The following is a 13,177-nucleotide window of genomic DNA, read 5'->3' as shown; positions in this document are numbered from 1 at the left end:
GAAACCCGTGAATGTAGGATTGAAAGTCCGTTCGTAGAATATCCGAATCCAACTACTAATCAAGTTAGTGTGAATGCCACTCTCTCTCTCTCTATTTAACCTCCAAAAAATGGGTGTCACATTAGAAAACCTGTCTGCCAAGCCATGTAGGCTTCATAGTAAAAGATGACTGGCCCTGGTAAGCCATGTATCCGTGAAACTGCACTGGATATTCATGTGTTCGTGAATGTGTTCGTGAAATCTTATATGCTCTTACTACTCTTAAATCGCAGCTTGGAGCGAATTTAAGGATTTTCCATCCTTGTAATGCTCCGTGTATTTATTTCTGTATTTCCTGTTTTGTCTCCTGTTTTCTGTTTTCCTGTTTGTCTCCTATTCTGTATCTCCTGTTTTGTCTGGCTCAAAACTGTTTTGCCTAAAACAAAAAATTACACAAAGACACTTCAAAGCTTGTAAACAAAATTGAATGAGCTATGAAAAATCTCATTTCAATTTGAATTTAGCATAAAAATTGCATTAGAACAATTTCGGAACAATTTTTTTCAAAAGCGAAAATATTCAGATTCGGCAAAAAAAAGAGTAAAAAGCGGAAGTTCGAAAACTCGTTACAAAAACGCCCCTAGATATAGAAATATTCCACTTTTTTCCAGCCTAGGGTTGAAAATTCTATAGGAATCATTTTATTATATTAAAAATATTGAACAAATTTTACCAAAGAGACAAAAAAGGCTAAAACTCATTTCACCATGTTTACATTTCACAATTGCTTATATTTAACTCTTGCTTGGTAGAGGATTAATTTAATTCATCTATAGCACAAAATGCAGCATCTTTTTTGTTGTTGGATTTCATCCTTCATCATTCATTCTAATTCATGTTAGGTCTGGGTTTAAGTTATTAATTAAAAGTGATTTCATTGTTGCAATTGTGAATTAGTGCGGCTCTTTATTTTTCTTTGAAAATCTATGTTTTTTCACAATAATTTATTTCAGCGCTGGACAATATTCAAGTTTGTCACCGAAAACAAAAAAAAATCGCCACTTTCTTTTAAAAAATCACCAAAAGACAAATTAGCGTTTAAATAATCTAGTAATTGCAATTTATCACACTAACACTACTGCCCTAAACTTTAAGTAGTAAAGTTACCGAAATGGAATGCACGTTTTCACTCGAAAATGCAAAAGATACAATTTGAAAAAGTACTAATATCTACAGGAGTGCAACTTCACGCTTCAACTTGGTGATTTTTTGTTGTTGTTAAAGGGTGGACGTTTGAAGACAATTATCAATCCTTTTTTTCTAAGGCTAATCAGATTCTAGGGCGAAACTACTTGGGAAAAAATCCAGTGAATGCATTTTTACACTTAATTTTTAGGTGAATTTATGCTTACTCTTGGTATTTACATATTTATGTGAATTTATACATGCTATTGGTATCTAATAGTCTCCAGAATAAAGAAAAGCTTTTTTCATACCAAAAATTTCGAAAATGTCACATTCACACAGATTTTGCTCACAGCTAGTTACGGTCCCTATTTTATTTGTTCATTTCCAGATACTGCAGGGTCTTAGATATCAGAGAAAGAGGAAATTAGTTTCAAAAAATTTCGTTGCTTACAGTGTAGTTTATCATTGTTTTGTATCCAAAGCTCCGAAAATAGCAGGTATTCCCAAAATTTTGCCTGTAGTATCAATTACAGTCCATATTTTAGGCATACTTTTCCATAGGTGACAAGCGTCAGCCCTTTGTTTTAAGCCATGTATATTTTTTCAAGGTTAACCACCCCCTCTCTCAGGCATAGGTAAAATGATTGGCCTGGAAATTACCCCAACGAAAGACCTATACAGCCTCAGCTATCTCAACTCAACTAACCTCAATCCAACTGAGATTGCCTGTCATTTTCGTTTTCCTATAGTGTGTTATTTTTCTTTCTGTCTGCTTTCCCTGCTATTGAGCATTGCGGGAGGGAGGGGGAGTTTAGGATGCTGTGCTTATCTATGCGCTATATGCTTGAAAACGTATATATTTCATCTAAGTAAGTATATTACCTTGCCTTGAAGCTATTTTTACCGCCTAGATACCTTTTTATTTAGAAAAGTAAAAATAGAGGAAGTTTTTTCTTACCAATAACTATACACCAGCTATATTGCTGCTTTGACGTAAGTTAGGAAAAGGTCCCAAATAAGTAGAATTCGGTAAATTTTCAGGTGAAAACCTTGGAGAGATAACATTCCAACATCCTATCGTATCGTTTTACAAAGACAGTCTGTTTCGGATTAAAAATAGAGGGATATAGAAATAACAAAATATTATAAAATTATAATTTTCTACACAAACTTCATTTAAATCTTCCCTTACCTTCTGTATAACAAATTAATGAATGAGGAGTTAAAGGAAGAATTCATTGATCATTCATTTCTTATGGAAGAGAATAGGGCAATTATAATGGGGACGTGAAATAGAAAGTGATTTTGAATTTTTTTTTATTAACTTTGAAAATTTTTTTTTTTTTAAATGACAACAAAACATAGTGAAATTATTTAATTATGCACACAAATGCTGAGGTTGCAGCAATATGTTAATCGTAAATCTTCTTAAGCTTCTTGAATATCAATTTTGTAGCCTTCAATATAAATTGCACCAGAAATTTCCCAAAATCCACCCATCTATGCATATACATTAGAGAAGGAGGTGGAGGGGTCATGGGGTCCAACTTCTTTTCTAGAGGACTCTTAAAGAGCTTGAGCAGGGAAAATTTCCCTCTGCTTAGGCACTGGAGTTGGGAAGGGACATAAATATTCCGCATAAACAGTTGTAGCGCAAACATGGGAAAATCATCAATTTTATGATAAAAATCCCCTGTTTTTTAGGTAAAATTACCAAAATAACTAAATCCCCAAACGGGAAAAAATCACCAAATTTGGTGAAAAATCACCAACGGTGGCAGCCCTGTCAATAATTCTTTATTAGCTCATTGAAGTATATGCCAAAATTCTTCCCAGCCATGTTAAACTTCTGGTTTAATAGTCACTTCTGGATTTAGTCCATGATTTAGTTTGGAAGTTTGTTCAAAAATATAACCTCTCTAACGAGATTTACATGATCTGACGGATTGACCCAGATGACCCAGAGAAAGTTAAGAGCTGGGTTATTTAAATACACTAATCACGCCCATCCATTTAATATTTGCGGGAGAATACCTCTTAATTAATTTGTCTTGATTGAGAGCCGGTTTGGCTCTGGGTTTACAAAAGTTTTACTTTCTAATAAGGACATTTCCAAATTTGCTCTAGTAAAATATTCATCTCGACCTTGAAATCCGGGCATTGTCTACATACAGGTATCCTCTACAAAGATAGAAAACGCAACACGTCTAAAATTTGTATTGATTTTTTCAATTACTTTTTAATTGAATTATTGTTACTTTTAATTTGATTGATTTTAGAAGGAAACTTTTCAAAACGACCTATTAAGGGTTGAAATGTCCCCTTGATAAGATTTAGGGAGGGGACAACTTCAAAATTTCTAGCACCAGTCCTTATAATATGTTACGTATTGAAACCAATAAGAGAAAAAAGTGGTTTTGTTACATTTTTTCATAATGCCTCATATCGAAGGTTCTTAGTATTCAAACCTTTGATTGGGAATTTGACAAATGCTAGCCTGGTGAGTCAAAAAGTGGGTAAATTAGTTTGATAGACAAGCAGATGCTCAGCATACTGTAATGGATACCCACTTACTCTGTCTCATTAATAAGAAATAAGGGGCAGAAGCGCAATCTCCTATAGGGCAGGGGGGCAACTACCCCTTTCAGACCTAAGTTTACCCTCCTAGACCTCAGTTTGCCCCCCCCCCCAGCTGAAATTTGGTTTCTGCAAATAATCTTGTCAAAACTAAGATCAGCCTGCATAATTCAAGTATCTAAAGAAACAGGTAAGCTTTCTCTAGTATATCTTTGCCTTTATGTTAATACATGGATCATTTTTCACTTTTCACTGTCATTTTCACTTGATTTGGATAAATTTGGCTCCAACTTTACCCCCCCCCCTCCAGGATTTTGAACAAATTGTGCCACTGATAAGGGGGTGATCCACTTCCCTTGGGCTACTTCAAATTTTCGAGTACCAATACTACTACTACTACTATTAACAACTCACCGTAGCACCAAACCGCCTTATGCCAACACAGCTACGCACGTTCCTTCTCCATCCCAATCTATTCAAAGCCACCCTTTTTAAACCCTCCCAGGAAGTTCCCATTTCCTTCAAATCTTTCTTTATGACGTCCTTCCACTCCAGATGAGAACGAGCTGTTTTCCGTTTAGTCCTAGACGCTTGGCCGAAAAGGACAATTTTCGGCAATATGTCATCCGCAAAACGTGCCCTAGCCACCTCAACCTTTCTTTCATTATAGCTCTAGAAAGCGGTATTGAACCACATTTTTCGTACAGCCTATTGTTTTAAATACGACCAGTCAGCCGGGTACCCATAACAATCCGTAAACTATTTCTCTGGAAAACATCTAGTAAATCTTCATCCGATTTTTGGAGCCCCCATGCTTCAGAGCCATATTTGACCACTGTACTCACTGTAGCTTCCAATGTTCTAACCTTGGTTTGCAGACTTATCTTCCTATCTTTCCAACCCTTTTTTAGCTGCGAAAAAACACCCTGAGCCTCAGGTGAAAAACACATGAGTGGCTCACACTTTCGTCTAGGATTATTAAATCATCAGCATAATCTAAGTCCAGGAGACTTTTTTCTACCCATTTGATTCCATGGTCTCCCATTGCCTTTCCTGTGCTCCTTAAGACAAAGTCCATGAAAATAATTTATATAAAGGGGGATAGAACACAACCTTACTTAACTCTTGATTTAATACAAAACCAGCTGCTAACCTCATTTCCTACCTTAACCGCAGCAGTGTTATTCTCTTACATAGCGCTAATCACTCTAATGTATTTGTCCAGTATACCATACAAGGATGTATCACTCAGGGAGCTAGAAGTACAACTAGAAGGAAGAATAAGTAGTCAGTCTGGACTTTTCCCAGTTAATGATAGGAATGGGACCTCAATAAGTGACAAGGAAACTGTTAAAGAGAACATGGCAGATCATTTTGAGAATTTGTTAAGCCGTGTACTATATAAAAAATTACATAAAAAGGATACGTAAAAAGCAAAAGGACACGTAAAAAAGATATAAAAAGGGTATAGAAAAGGATATAAAGAAGAATGAAATTTCTGTTTCATTCTGGAAGGGAAGAAAGATCTATTTTACGAAGAAAAGCTTGAGACAGTAGCCTACTAAAAGAATTAAAAAAAAAAAAAAAAAAAAAAAAAAAAAAAAAAAAAAAAACAGGAAGGCCTCAGATGCTTATTGTGTGGAAAATAAGATATTGAAGTATGGTGTTTACAAAGATGGAGACATATTACCGAAGATTATGAATATGAAAAAGAAGGGGGGCACATAATGATCTTCAGAACACTTTAATTGAAATTTTTAAAGACAGGTCCTAAGAGTGAGTTAGGTAATTCCAGAGAAATTAGCTTGGTTTTTGTAAGAAGCGAATTCTTAGTAATATTAAATAAAAAAAAACAAGTTTTTTAATTGAAAGTAAGGAGTAACATTAAAACTGAAAACGAACAAAAAGTATTCCGTATATGAAAGGGGCTGTCCCCTCCTCAACGCCTCGCTCCTTACGCTAAATTTTTTACGCTATATGGGTGATCGTATCGACCCAGTGGTCCTGAAATATCGGAAGAGGGTTCATTCAAACAAAAATTAAAAGCTCTCCTGCCCTTTTTAAGTGACAAAAAAATTGCGGGGCAACTCGGCCCCCTCCCCCGCCCATTTTTCCCCAAATCATCTGATCAAAATTTTCAGATAGCCATTTTGTTCATCATAGTTGAAAGGCCAACTATGACTTTGGGTATAACAAGACCCCCACAGCCACAGGGTAAAGGTCTTTATGTTATTAAATTAAAAAAAAAAATTTTTAAGTGAAAGTAAGTAGCGACATTAAAACTTAAAACTTGCTACTTACTTACTTAAGGCTCCTGCCTCGTTGGGGGCGGCGTAGAGAGCGTCACAACTCTGCTCCTCCAGGCTGACCGGTCTGCTGCTATTAGTGGGGCCTCATCGACAGCAATGTTAGCTATCTCAAAGAATTTGTTGAGGCTATCCTTCCACCTTGTCTGAGGTCTGCCCCTCGGGCGAGACCAGCCATGAGCTTTAGTTTCAAAATCGTACACTATTCTGGCTGGGGTTGTCGTCGGCATACGCAGGAGGTATCCGAACCATCTGAGAGTACGGTGCGCTATTTGGACGGAGAATGGCACTTGGAAGGTGAGTGCGAGTAACCTTGCGTTGCTTACAAAATCGTCCCATCGAAGTCCCTCAATCCGAGGGAGCTGTTTCGTCTGGCAGACGTCTATCATGCTGAGGATTGTTGATTTGAGAGGCCAAGTTTCCGCTGCATAGAGGAGGATAGAGCTTACGGATGGTTTATAAATTTACATCTTCGTGCGCTTAGATATATGCTGCATTCTCCAGAGATTGTTGAGCCTTCCGATGATAGACGAGGCTTTTGAAACTCGGCTGCACACCTCTTCCTCTATAGAGCCGTCATTAGACAACACGGAGCCAAGATAGGTGAAGTTCTTTACAACTTCAACGGGAGCTCCGCAAACGGTTATGTTCTCAGGGGGCAAAACTGGGCTTGGGGGCTCAATTGCCATTATCTTCGTCGTAAGCCAGTTTATTTTCAGCCCCACTTTTGCTGCCTCCTCCTGCAGGACTTCCAGAGCGTCAGTCAACTGGTCGATCGAGTCAGCAAAGAGACCAAGATCATCTGCGAAGTCAGCGTCCGTCAGAACGCGATATCCAAACTGCAGACCAAAGGGCAGGCGATTTATTGTTCGTGTCATGACATGGTCTATCACACAATTGAACAGTTCCGGGGCGGCAGCACACCCTTGTCGTACACCGGTTTTGATGCCGAATGTCGTGCTCCGTTCGCTGTTGACTTGGACGCAACCCACGGTCTCTTCGTAAAGCTTTTCAAACAACTCGCAGTATTTGTCTGGTAGACCAGTTGATTGAAGTATCAGCCAGAGTGAATTTAGATCCACCGAGTCAAACGCAGCCTGGAAGTCCACAAAGGCTAGATATGCTTTCCTCCTGAATTCCTCCGTCTTCTCAATTAACTGGCGCATGGTAAGGATTTGTTCGACAGTGGATCTCCCGGGCATAAACCCCACCTGCTGGACTCTCTTCTTTCTTCTGAGGATACTCGTGCATCTATCCAGCAGGGTCATCGCAAAGAGCTTTTCAGGCACTGAAAGTAGCATCATGCCTCTGTAGTTCGAATAAATGCTCTTGATCCCCTTTCTCTTCCATAAGGGCAGGATTATACCAGCTCGCCAGTCCTTTGAGATCCATTCTGTGCGCCGAACCACAGAAAACAGCATATAGAGCCAAAGTAGCATCGCCGGTCCAGCATACTTCAGGAGCTCAGCAGATATTCCACATACACCTGCCGCTTTGTTGTTCTTCAAACATTTTACTGCTGTGTAGATTTCTGATGACGTGAAAGGAGTTTCTGTGTCACTTGTCAGCAGTACCTGGGTGCTGGTGGCTAGTCTGATGAGTTCCTGGTCAGTCTGCACTACGGTTTCGGCGTTGAGGATGCCCGAGAAGTGGTCTTTCCATCGACTGACCTGGGCAGCTTCGGCACTGAGCGGCTGGCTATCCACAGAGACAACAGATGCAACCGAGGGGGCTATGTCAACTGTTAGATCACGGAGATGCTTATAGAGACTGCCAATGTCACCTTTCTTGGCTGCACCGTCTAGCTCATGTGCCTTCATTTCCACAAACAGCTTCTTGTCTCGCTGTATCAGTTTGTTGCGGACACCATTAAGGCTTCTATAGATTGGCATGTCACGGAGTAACCTCGCCTTGCATCTCTGCTCTTTGACTTCAAGCGTATCCGACTGAATCCACGCTTTATTAGCGCGTTTGTCCGTCCAACATTTCCTGTCGCTGCTTCCCGAACATTATTTTTGAACGAGAGCCATGTGTTTTCATAATTTTCAAATGGTAGGAGTGCGTCAAAGCGGTTCGAGACATCAATGGCATATTTCGATCGTATCTTCTAATCGCAGAGGTGAGAGACATCGATCTTGACTGGTCTTGGTTCTGAGCAATGGGCTTTGAGCCTTAGTCGCATGTTAGCGACAACGAGGCGATGGTCAGTGTTGCCAATCTCAGCTGCCCTATACGTCCTGCAGTAGTGATCGAAGACCTCCATCTCTGTGGCACGATGATGTAGTCGATCATTTTTTCTGGTATGGCCGTCGTTGCTGTACCATGTATATTTGTGAATGTCCTTCCTTGCAAACATAGTATTCGTAATCACAAGGTTGTGCATAATGCAGAGTTGTAGAAGCCTTAGAACATTGTCATTTAGAGAGTCCAATGACTTGTCGCCATAAGTTGTGGTTGTCGCTCACATTTGCATTAAGGTCACCCAGGAGAATGACAATATCGTGCGGGGATATCTTAGACAATTCATTCGTCAAGGCAGAGTAGAAAGTGTGCGTTGTTTCGGTGTCAGCTTCGTTTGTCGGGGCATAACAAAAAAGGACCGTCATTTTTGCTTGCTTGTGATTGAGTCGAGCATTAGCGATTCTATCCGAGACGGGAACTAGTCCGTCTCCATTTCTTCTGGTGGTTGTCTGGCCAGACCAGAGAAGGTGGTATCCCTCACCTAAGGGATCATTTCCATTCCCGACTAGGTGGGTCTCTTTTATTCCAGCAATAGATATGCGGAATCGCTTCAGTTCCATCGCCAAAAGCGTCTTAGCTCCGGGAAAACTTAATGTCAATACATTCCAGGTGGCAATTCGGAGGCCACCTTGGTCAAGAAGATTCAGACGCTGGTAATTTCTCAGTCCAGGGGCAAGCAAGAGTCGTGATGGGATAAAAGAAGGTTGGTCATCAGAAGCAGTTGCTAAGCTATTCGTTGCATTTGGTCTCAGGTGGAGGGTTGCAAGCCCAACCGACTCTAGGCCTGGATTCTGATTAGAGCTAGAATTTACCTGGATGCTGAAAATCCTGGGGTGGGCTCCACCCACCTCATGAGGTTGAAGCCACTCTGATCGGAGCGTTTAGTTAGGGGAAACCCCGTATCCAGAGGTGCGTAGTCAGCAGACATGGTTTTAAGAAACTGGTTTAAGAACCCCTCATATACACTTAACCCCTCATATACACGTAATAATTTCTGTTTGTTCAAATTTTTAATGTTGCTCCTTACTTTCAGTTGAAAAAACTTGTCTTTTTTATTTAATTTCTGATAGTTTTTTAAATAATACTTCGAAATCCGGTGCCCCTTCATAAATTTCCCTTCCCCCAAAGAAACATCCTCTAATGGAAAGATCCTCCCCCATCACCAACCTCAGACCCCCCTCCCCCCTAAGAAAGAAATCCCTCCTGAAAACGTCTGTATACTTCCCATTTACCACTAAAATATATAAGCAATGGGCAATGTTCATAACTTGCAGCCCTCAGGGCAAGGGTTTTAAGTTATGCCCTGGGGGCATATAAGGTTTTTATAGAAGGTGTTGTCGTAGAAACTTCAAAACAGGCTCATTTGATTGGAAATTCAAAGGGCTAGTACCCTATTTAATAGTCTAAAGTGATTGGAGGGCAACTAGCCCCCCCACGCCTTTCATCCCCCTAACAAATCCAATCAAAATTTTGAGATAGCCTTTTTGGTCAGCGTAGTTGATTTCCAGATAGAAAATATGTTTTTGAGGTGGACACTCGCCCACAACCCTCAGGGCAAGTGTTTTAAGTTATGCCCTGGGGGTATATAAGGTTTTTAAACAAGGCGTTGTCGTAGAAACTTCAATAAATCTCATTTGACTGGAAATTCAAAGGGCTAGTACCCTTTTTAATAGTCATAAGTAATTGGAGGGCAACTAGCCCCCCCCCCCCACACCCATCATTCTCCCAAAAACATCCAATAAAAATTTCGAGATAGCCATTTTGTTCAAGGTAGTTGATTTCCAGATAGAAAACATATTTTTCAGGAGGACACTCCCCCACAACCCTCAGGGCAAGGATTATAAATTATGCGCTGGGGGCATATAAGGTTTTTATTGAAATCTTTGTCGTAGCAACTTGAAAAGGGCTCATTTGATCTGAAATTCAAAGGACTAGTACCCTTTTTAATAGTCGAAAGTGACTTGAGGGCAACTAACCCCCTCTCACGCCCACCTTTTCCCCAAACACGTCCAATCAAAATTTTTAGATAGCCATTTTATTCAACGTAGTTGAAAGTTTTGGAAATTAGGTCTTTAAGGATGACAACCCCTCCCCCCACAGCCCTCTGGGCAAGGGCTGTAAGTTATGCCCTGGGGCCATATAAAGTTCTTATTGAAAGCGTTGTCATAGAAACTTCAAAAGGGATAATTCAATTAGAAATTGAAAGGGCTAGTGCCTTTTTTAATAGTTGGAAGGGATTGGATAGCGACTAACGCCCCTCTCACGCCCATCATTTTCCCAAACAGATCGAATTAAAATTTTGAGATATCCATTTTGTTCAACGTAGTTGAAAGTTCTGGAATTTCTTTCTTTTAGGATGATAACCCCTCAGAGCCCTCAGTGCAAGAGTTGTAAGTCATGCCCTGGGGGCAAATAAAGTTTTTATAGAAGACGTTGTCGTAAAAACTTCAAAAGGGCTCATTCGATTGGAAATTCAAAGTACCCTTTTTAATAGTCGAAAGTGATTCGTGGGCAACTCGCCCCCCCCCCCCCCCGCGCCTATCATTCCCACAAACACATCCAATCAAAACTTTCAGATAGCCAATTTGTTCAGCGCAGTTGATTTCCAGATAGAAAATATATACTGAGGAGGAGACTCCCCCACAACCCTCAGGGCAAGAGTTTTAAGTTATGCCCTGGGGGTGTATAAGGTTTTTAAAGAAGGCGTTGTCGTAGAAACCTTTAATAAAAGCTCATTCGACTGGAAATTCAAAGGGATAGTGCCCTTTTTGATAGTCGACAGTGATAGGAGGGCAACTAGTGCCCCCCCCCCCCCCCACCGCCCATCATTCCCTCAAACACATCCAATCAAAATTTTGAGATAGCCATTTTGTTCAGCATAGCTGATTTCCAGATAGAAAATCAGTTTTTGAGGAGGAAACTCCACAAAAACACTCAGGGTAAGGGTTTTAATTTATGCCCTGGGGGCATATAAAGTTTTTAAAGAAGGCGTTTTCGTAGAAACTTCAAAAAAGGCTCATTGGACAGGAAATTCAAAGGGCTAGTGCCCTTTTTACTAGTCTAAAGTGATTGGAGGGCAACTAGCCCCCCCCCACGCCCATCATGCCCCCAAACATATCAAATCCAAATATTTTGATAGACATTTTGTTCAGTGGAGTTGATTTCCACATAGAAAATATGTTTTTAATGAGTACACTCCGCCACTACCCTGGGGGCCAGGGTTATACGCTACGTCCTGGGTGTATATAAAGTTTTTATAGAAGGTGTTGTCGTAGAAACTTCAAGACAGGCTCATTCGATTGAAAATTCAAAGGGCTAGTGCCCTTTTTAATAGTCAAAAGTGATTGGAGGGCAACTAGTCCCCCCCCCACGCCCATCATTCCCCCAAACACATCCAATAAAAATTTTGAGATAGCCATTTTGTTCAGCGTAGTTGATTTCCAGATAGAAAACATGTTTTTGAGGTGGACACTCCCCCACATCCCTCAGGGCAAGTGTTTTAAATTATGCCCTGGGGGTATATAAGGTTTTTAAACAAGGCGTTGTCGTAGAAACTTCAATAAATCTCATTTGACTGGAAATTCAAAGGGCTAGTGCCCTTTTTAATAGTCATAAGTTATTGGAGGGCAACTAGCCCCCCCCCACACCCATCATTCCCCCAAAAACATCCAATAAAAATTTTGAGATAGCCATTTTGTTCAGGGTAGTTGATTTCCAGATAGAAAACATATTTTTGAGATGGAAACTCCCCCAAAACCCTCAGGACAAGGATTATAAGTTATGCGCTGGGGGCATATAAGGTTTTTATTGAAATCTTTGTCGTAGCAACTTGAAAAGGGCTCATTTGATCTGAAATTCAAAGGACTAGTACCCTTTTTAATAGTCGAAAGTGATTTGAGGGCAACTAACCCCCCTATCACGCCCACCTTTTCCCCAAACACGTCCAATCAAAATTTTTAGATAGCCACTTTATTCAACGTAGTTGAAAGTTTTGGAAATTAGGTCTTTAAGGATGACAACCCCTCCTTCCACAGCCCTCAGGGCAAGGGTTGTAAGTTATGCCCTGGGGCCATATAAAGTTCTTATTGAAAGCGTTGTCGTAGAAACTTCAAAAGGGATCATTCAATTGGAAATTGAAAGGGCTAGTGCCTTTTTTAATAGTTGAAAGGGATTGGATAGCGACTAACTCCCCTCTCACGCCCACCATTTTCCCAAACACATAGAATTAAAATTTTGAGATATCCATTTTGTTCAACGTAGTTGAAAGTTCTGGAATTTTTTTCTTTTAGGGTGGCAACCCCTCAGAGCCGTCAGTGCAAGGGTTGTAAGTCATGCCCTGGGGGCAAATAAAGTTTTTACAGAAGACGTTGTCGTAAAAACTTCAAAAGGGCTCCTTCGGCTGGAAATTCAAAGGGCTAGTACCCTTTTTAATAGTCGAAAGTTATTCGAGGGCAACTAGCCCCCCCCACACCCATCATTCCCACAAACACATCCAATCAAAATTTTGAGATACCCAATTTGTTCAGCGCAGTTGATTTCCAGATAGAAAATATATTTTGAGGAGGAAACTCCCCCACAACCCTCAGGGCAAGGGTTTTAAGTTATGCCCTGGGAGCATATAAGGTTTTTATAGTAGGAGTTGTCGTAGAAACTTCGAACAGGGCTCATTCGATTGGAAATTGGAGTGGCTAGTGCTCTTTTTAATAGTCAAAAGAGATTAGAGGGCAACTAGACCCCCCCACGCCCATCATTACCCCAAACACATCTAATCAAAATTTTGAGATAGTCATTTTGTTCACCATAGAAATATGTTTTCCACATTTGTTTTCCACATAGAAAATATGTTTTTGAGGAGGACACTCCCTCACAACGCTCAGGGCAAGGGT

The 13,177-nt window shown here is 40.3% G+C and overlaps 2 protein-coding genes across 2 annotated transcripts in view; one reads left to right on the top strand and one right to left on the bottom strand.

Moving 5' to 3' along the window:
- The window catches only part of LOC148954740 (glucose dehydrogenase [FAD, quinone]-like), a 131,075-nt gene extending 125,901 nt beyond the window's left edge, over positions 1–5,174 (top strand). Inside the window, exon 5 of the mRNA XM_089086489.1 lies at positions 4,942–5,174. Within this exon, the coding sequence (XP_088942615.1) occupies positions 4,942–5,174 (233 nt within the window). The remainder of the gene's footprint in view (positions 1–4,941) is intronic.
- Positions 5,175–8,464: 3,290 nt separating this feature from the next.
- Positions 8,465–8,851, bottom strand: LOC148954739 (protein CFDP2-like). The gene has a single exon (XM_089086485.1). The coding sequence runs from the start codon at positions 8,849–8,851 to the stop codon at positions 8,465–8,467; it is 387 nt and encodes a 128-aa protein (XP_088942611.1).
- Between the last annotated feature and the right edge of the window lie 4,326 nt (positions 8,852–13,177).

Source organism: Artemia sp. Qi Xiang Cuo, chromosome 3 (assembly GCF_049724085.1).
Source record: "Artemia sp. Qi Xiang Cuo chromosome 3, ASM4972408v1, whole genome shotgun sequence".
Taxonomy (NCBI): domain Eukaryota; kingdom Metazoa; phylum Arthropoda; class Branchiopoda; order Anostraca; family Artemiidae; genus Artemia; species Artemia sp. Qi Xiang Cuo.
Note: the sequence above shows the minus strand (reverse complement) of the source record. Positions and strands in the feature narration are given on the sequence as shown.

Coding starts and splice junctions, on each gene's coding strand:
- LOC148954739 (XM_089086485.1), bottom strand. CDS start 8,851: ATGGAACTGAAGCGATTCCGCATATCTATTGCTGGAATAAAAGAGACC.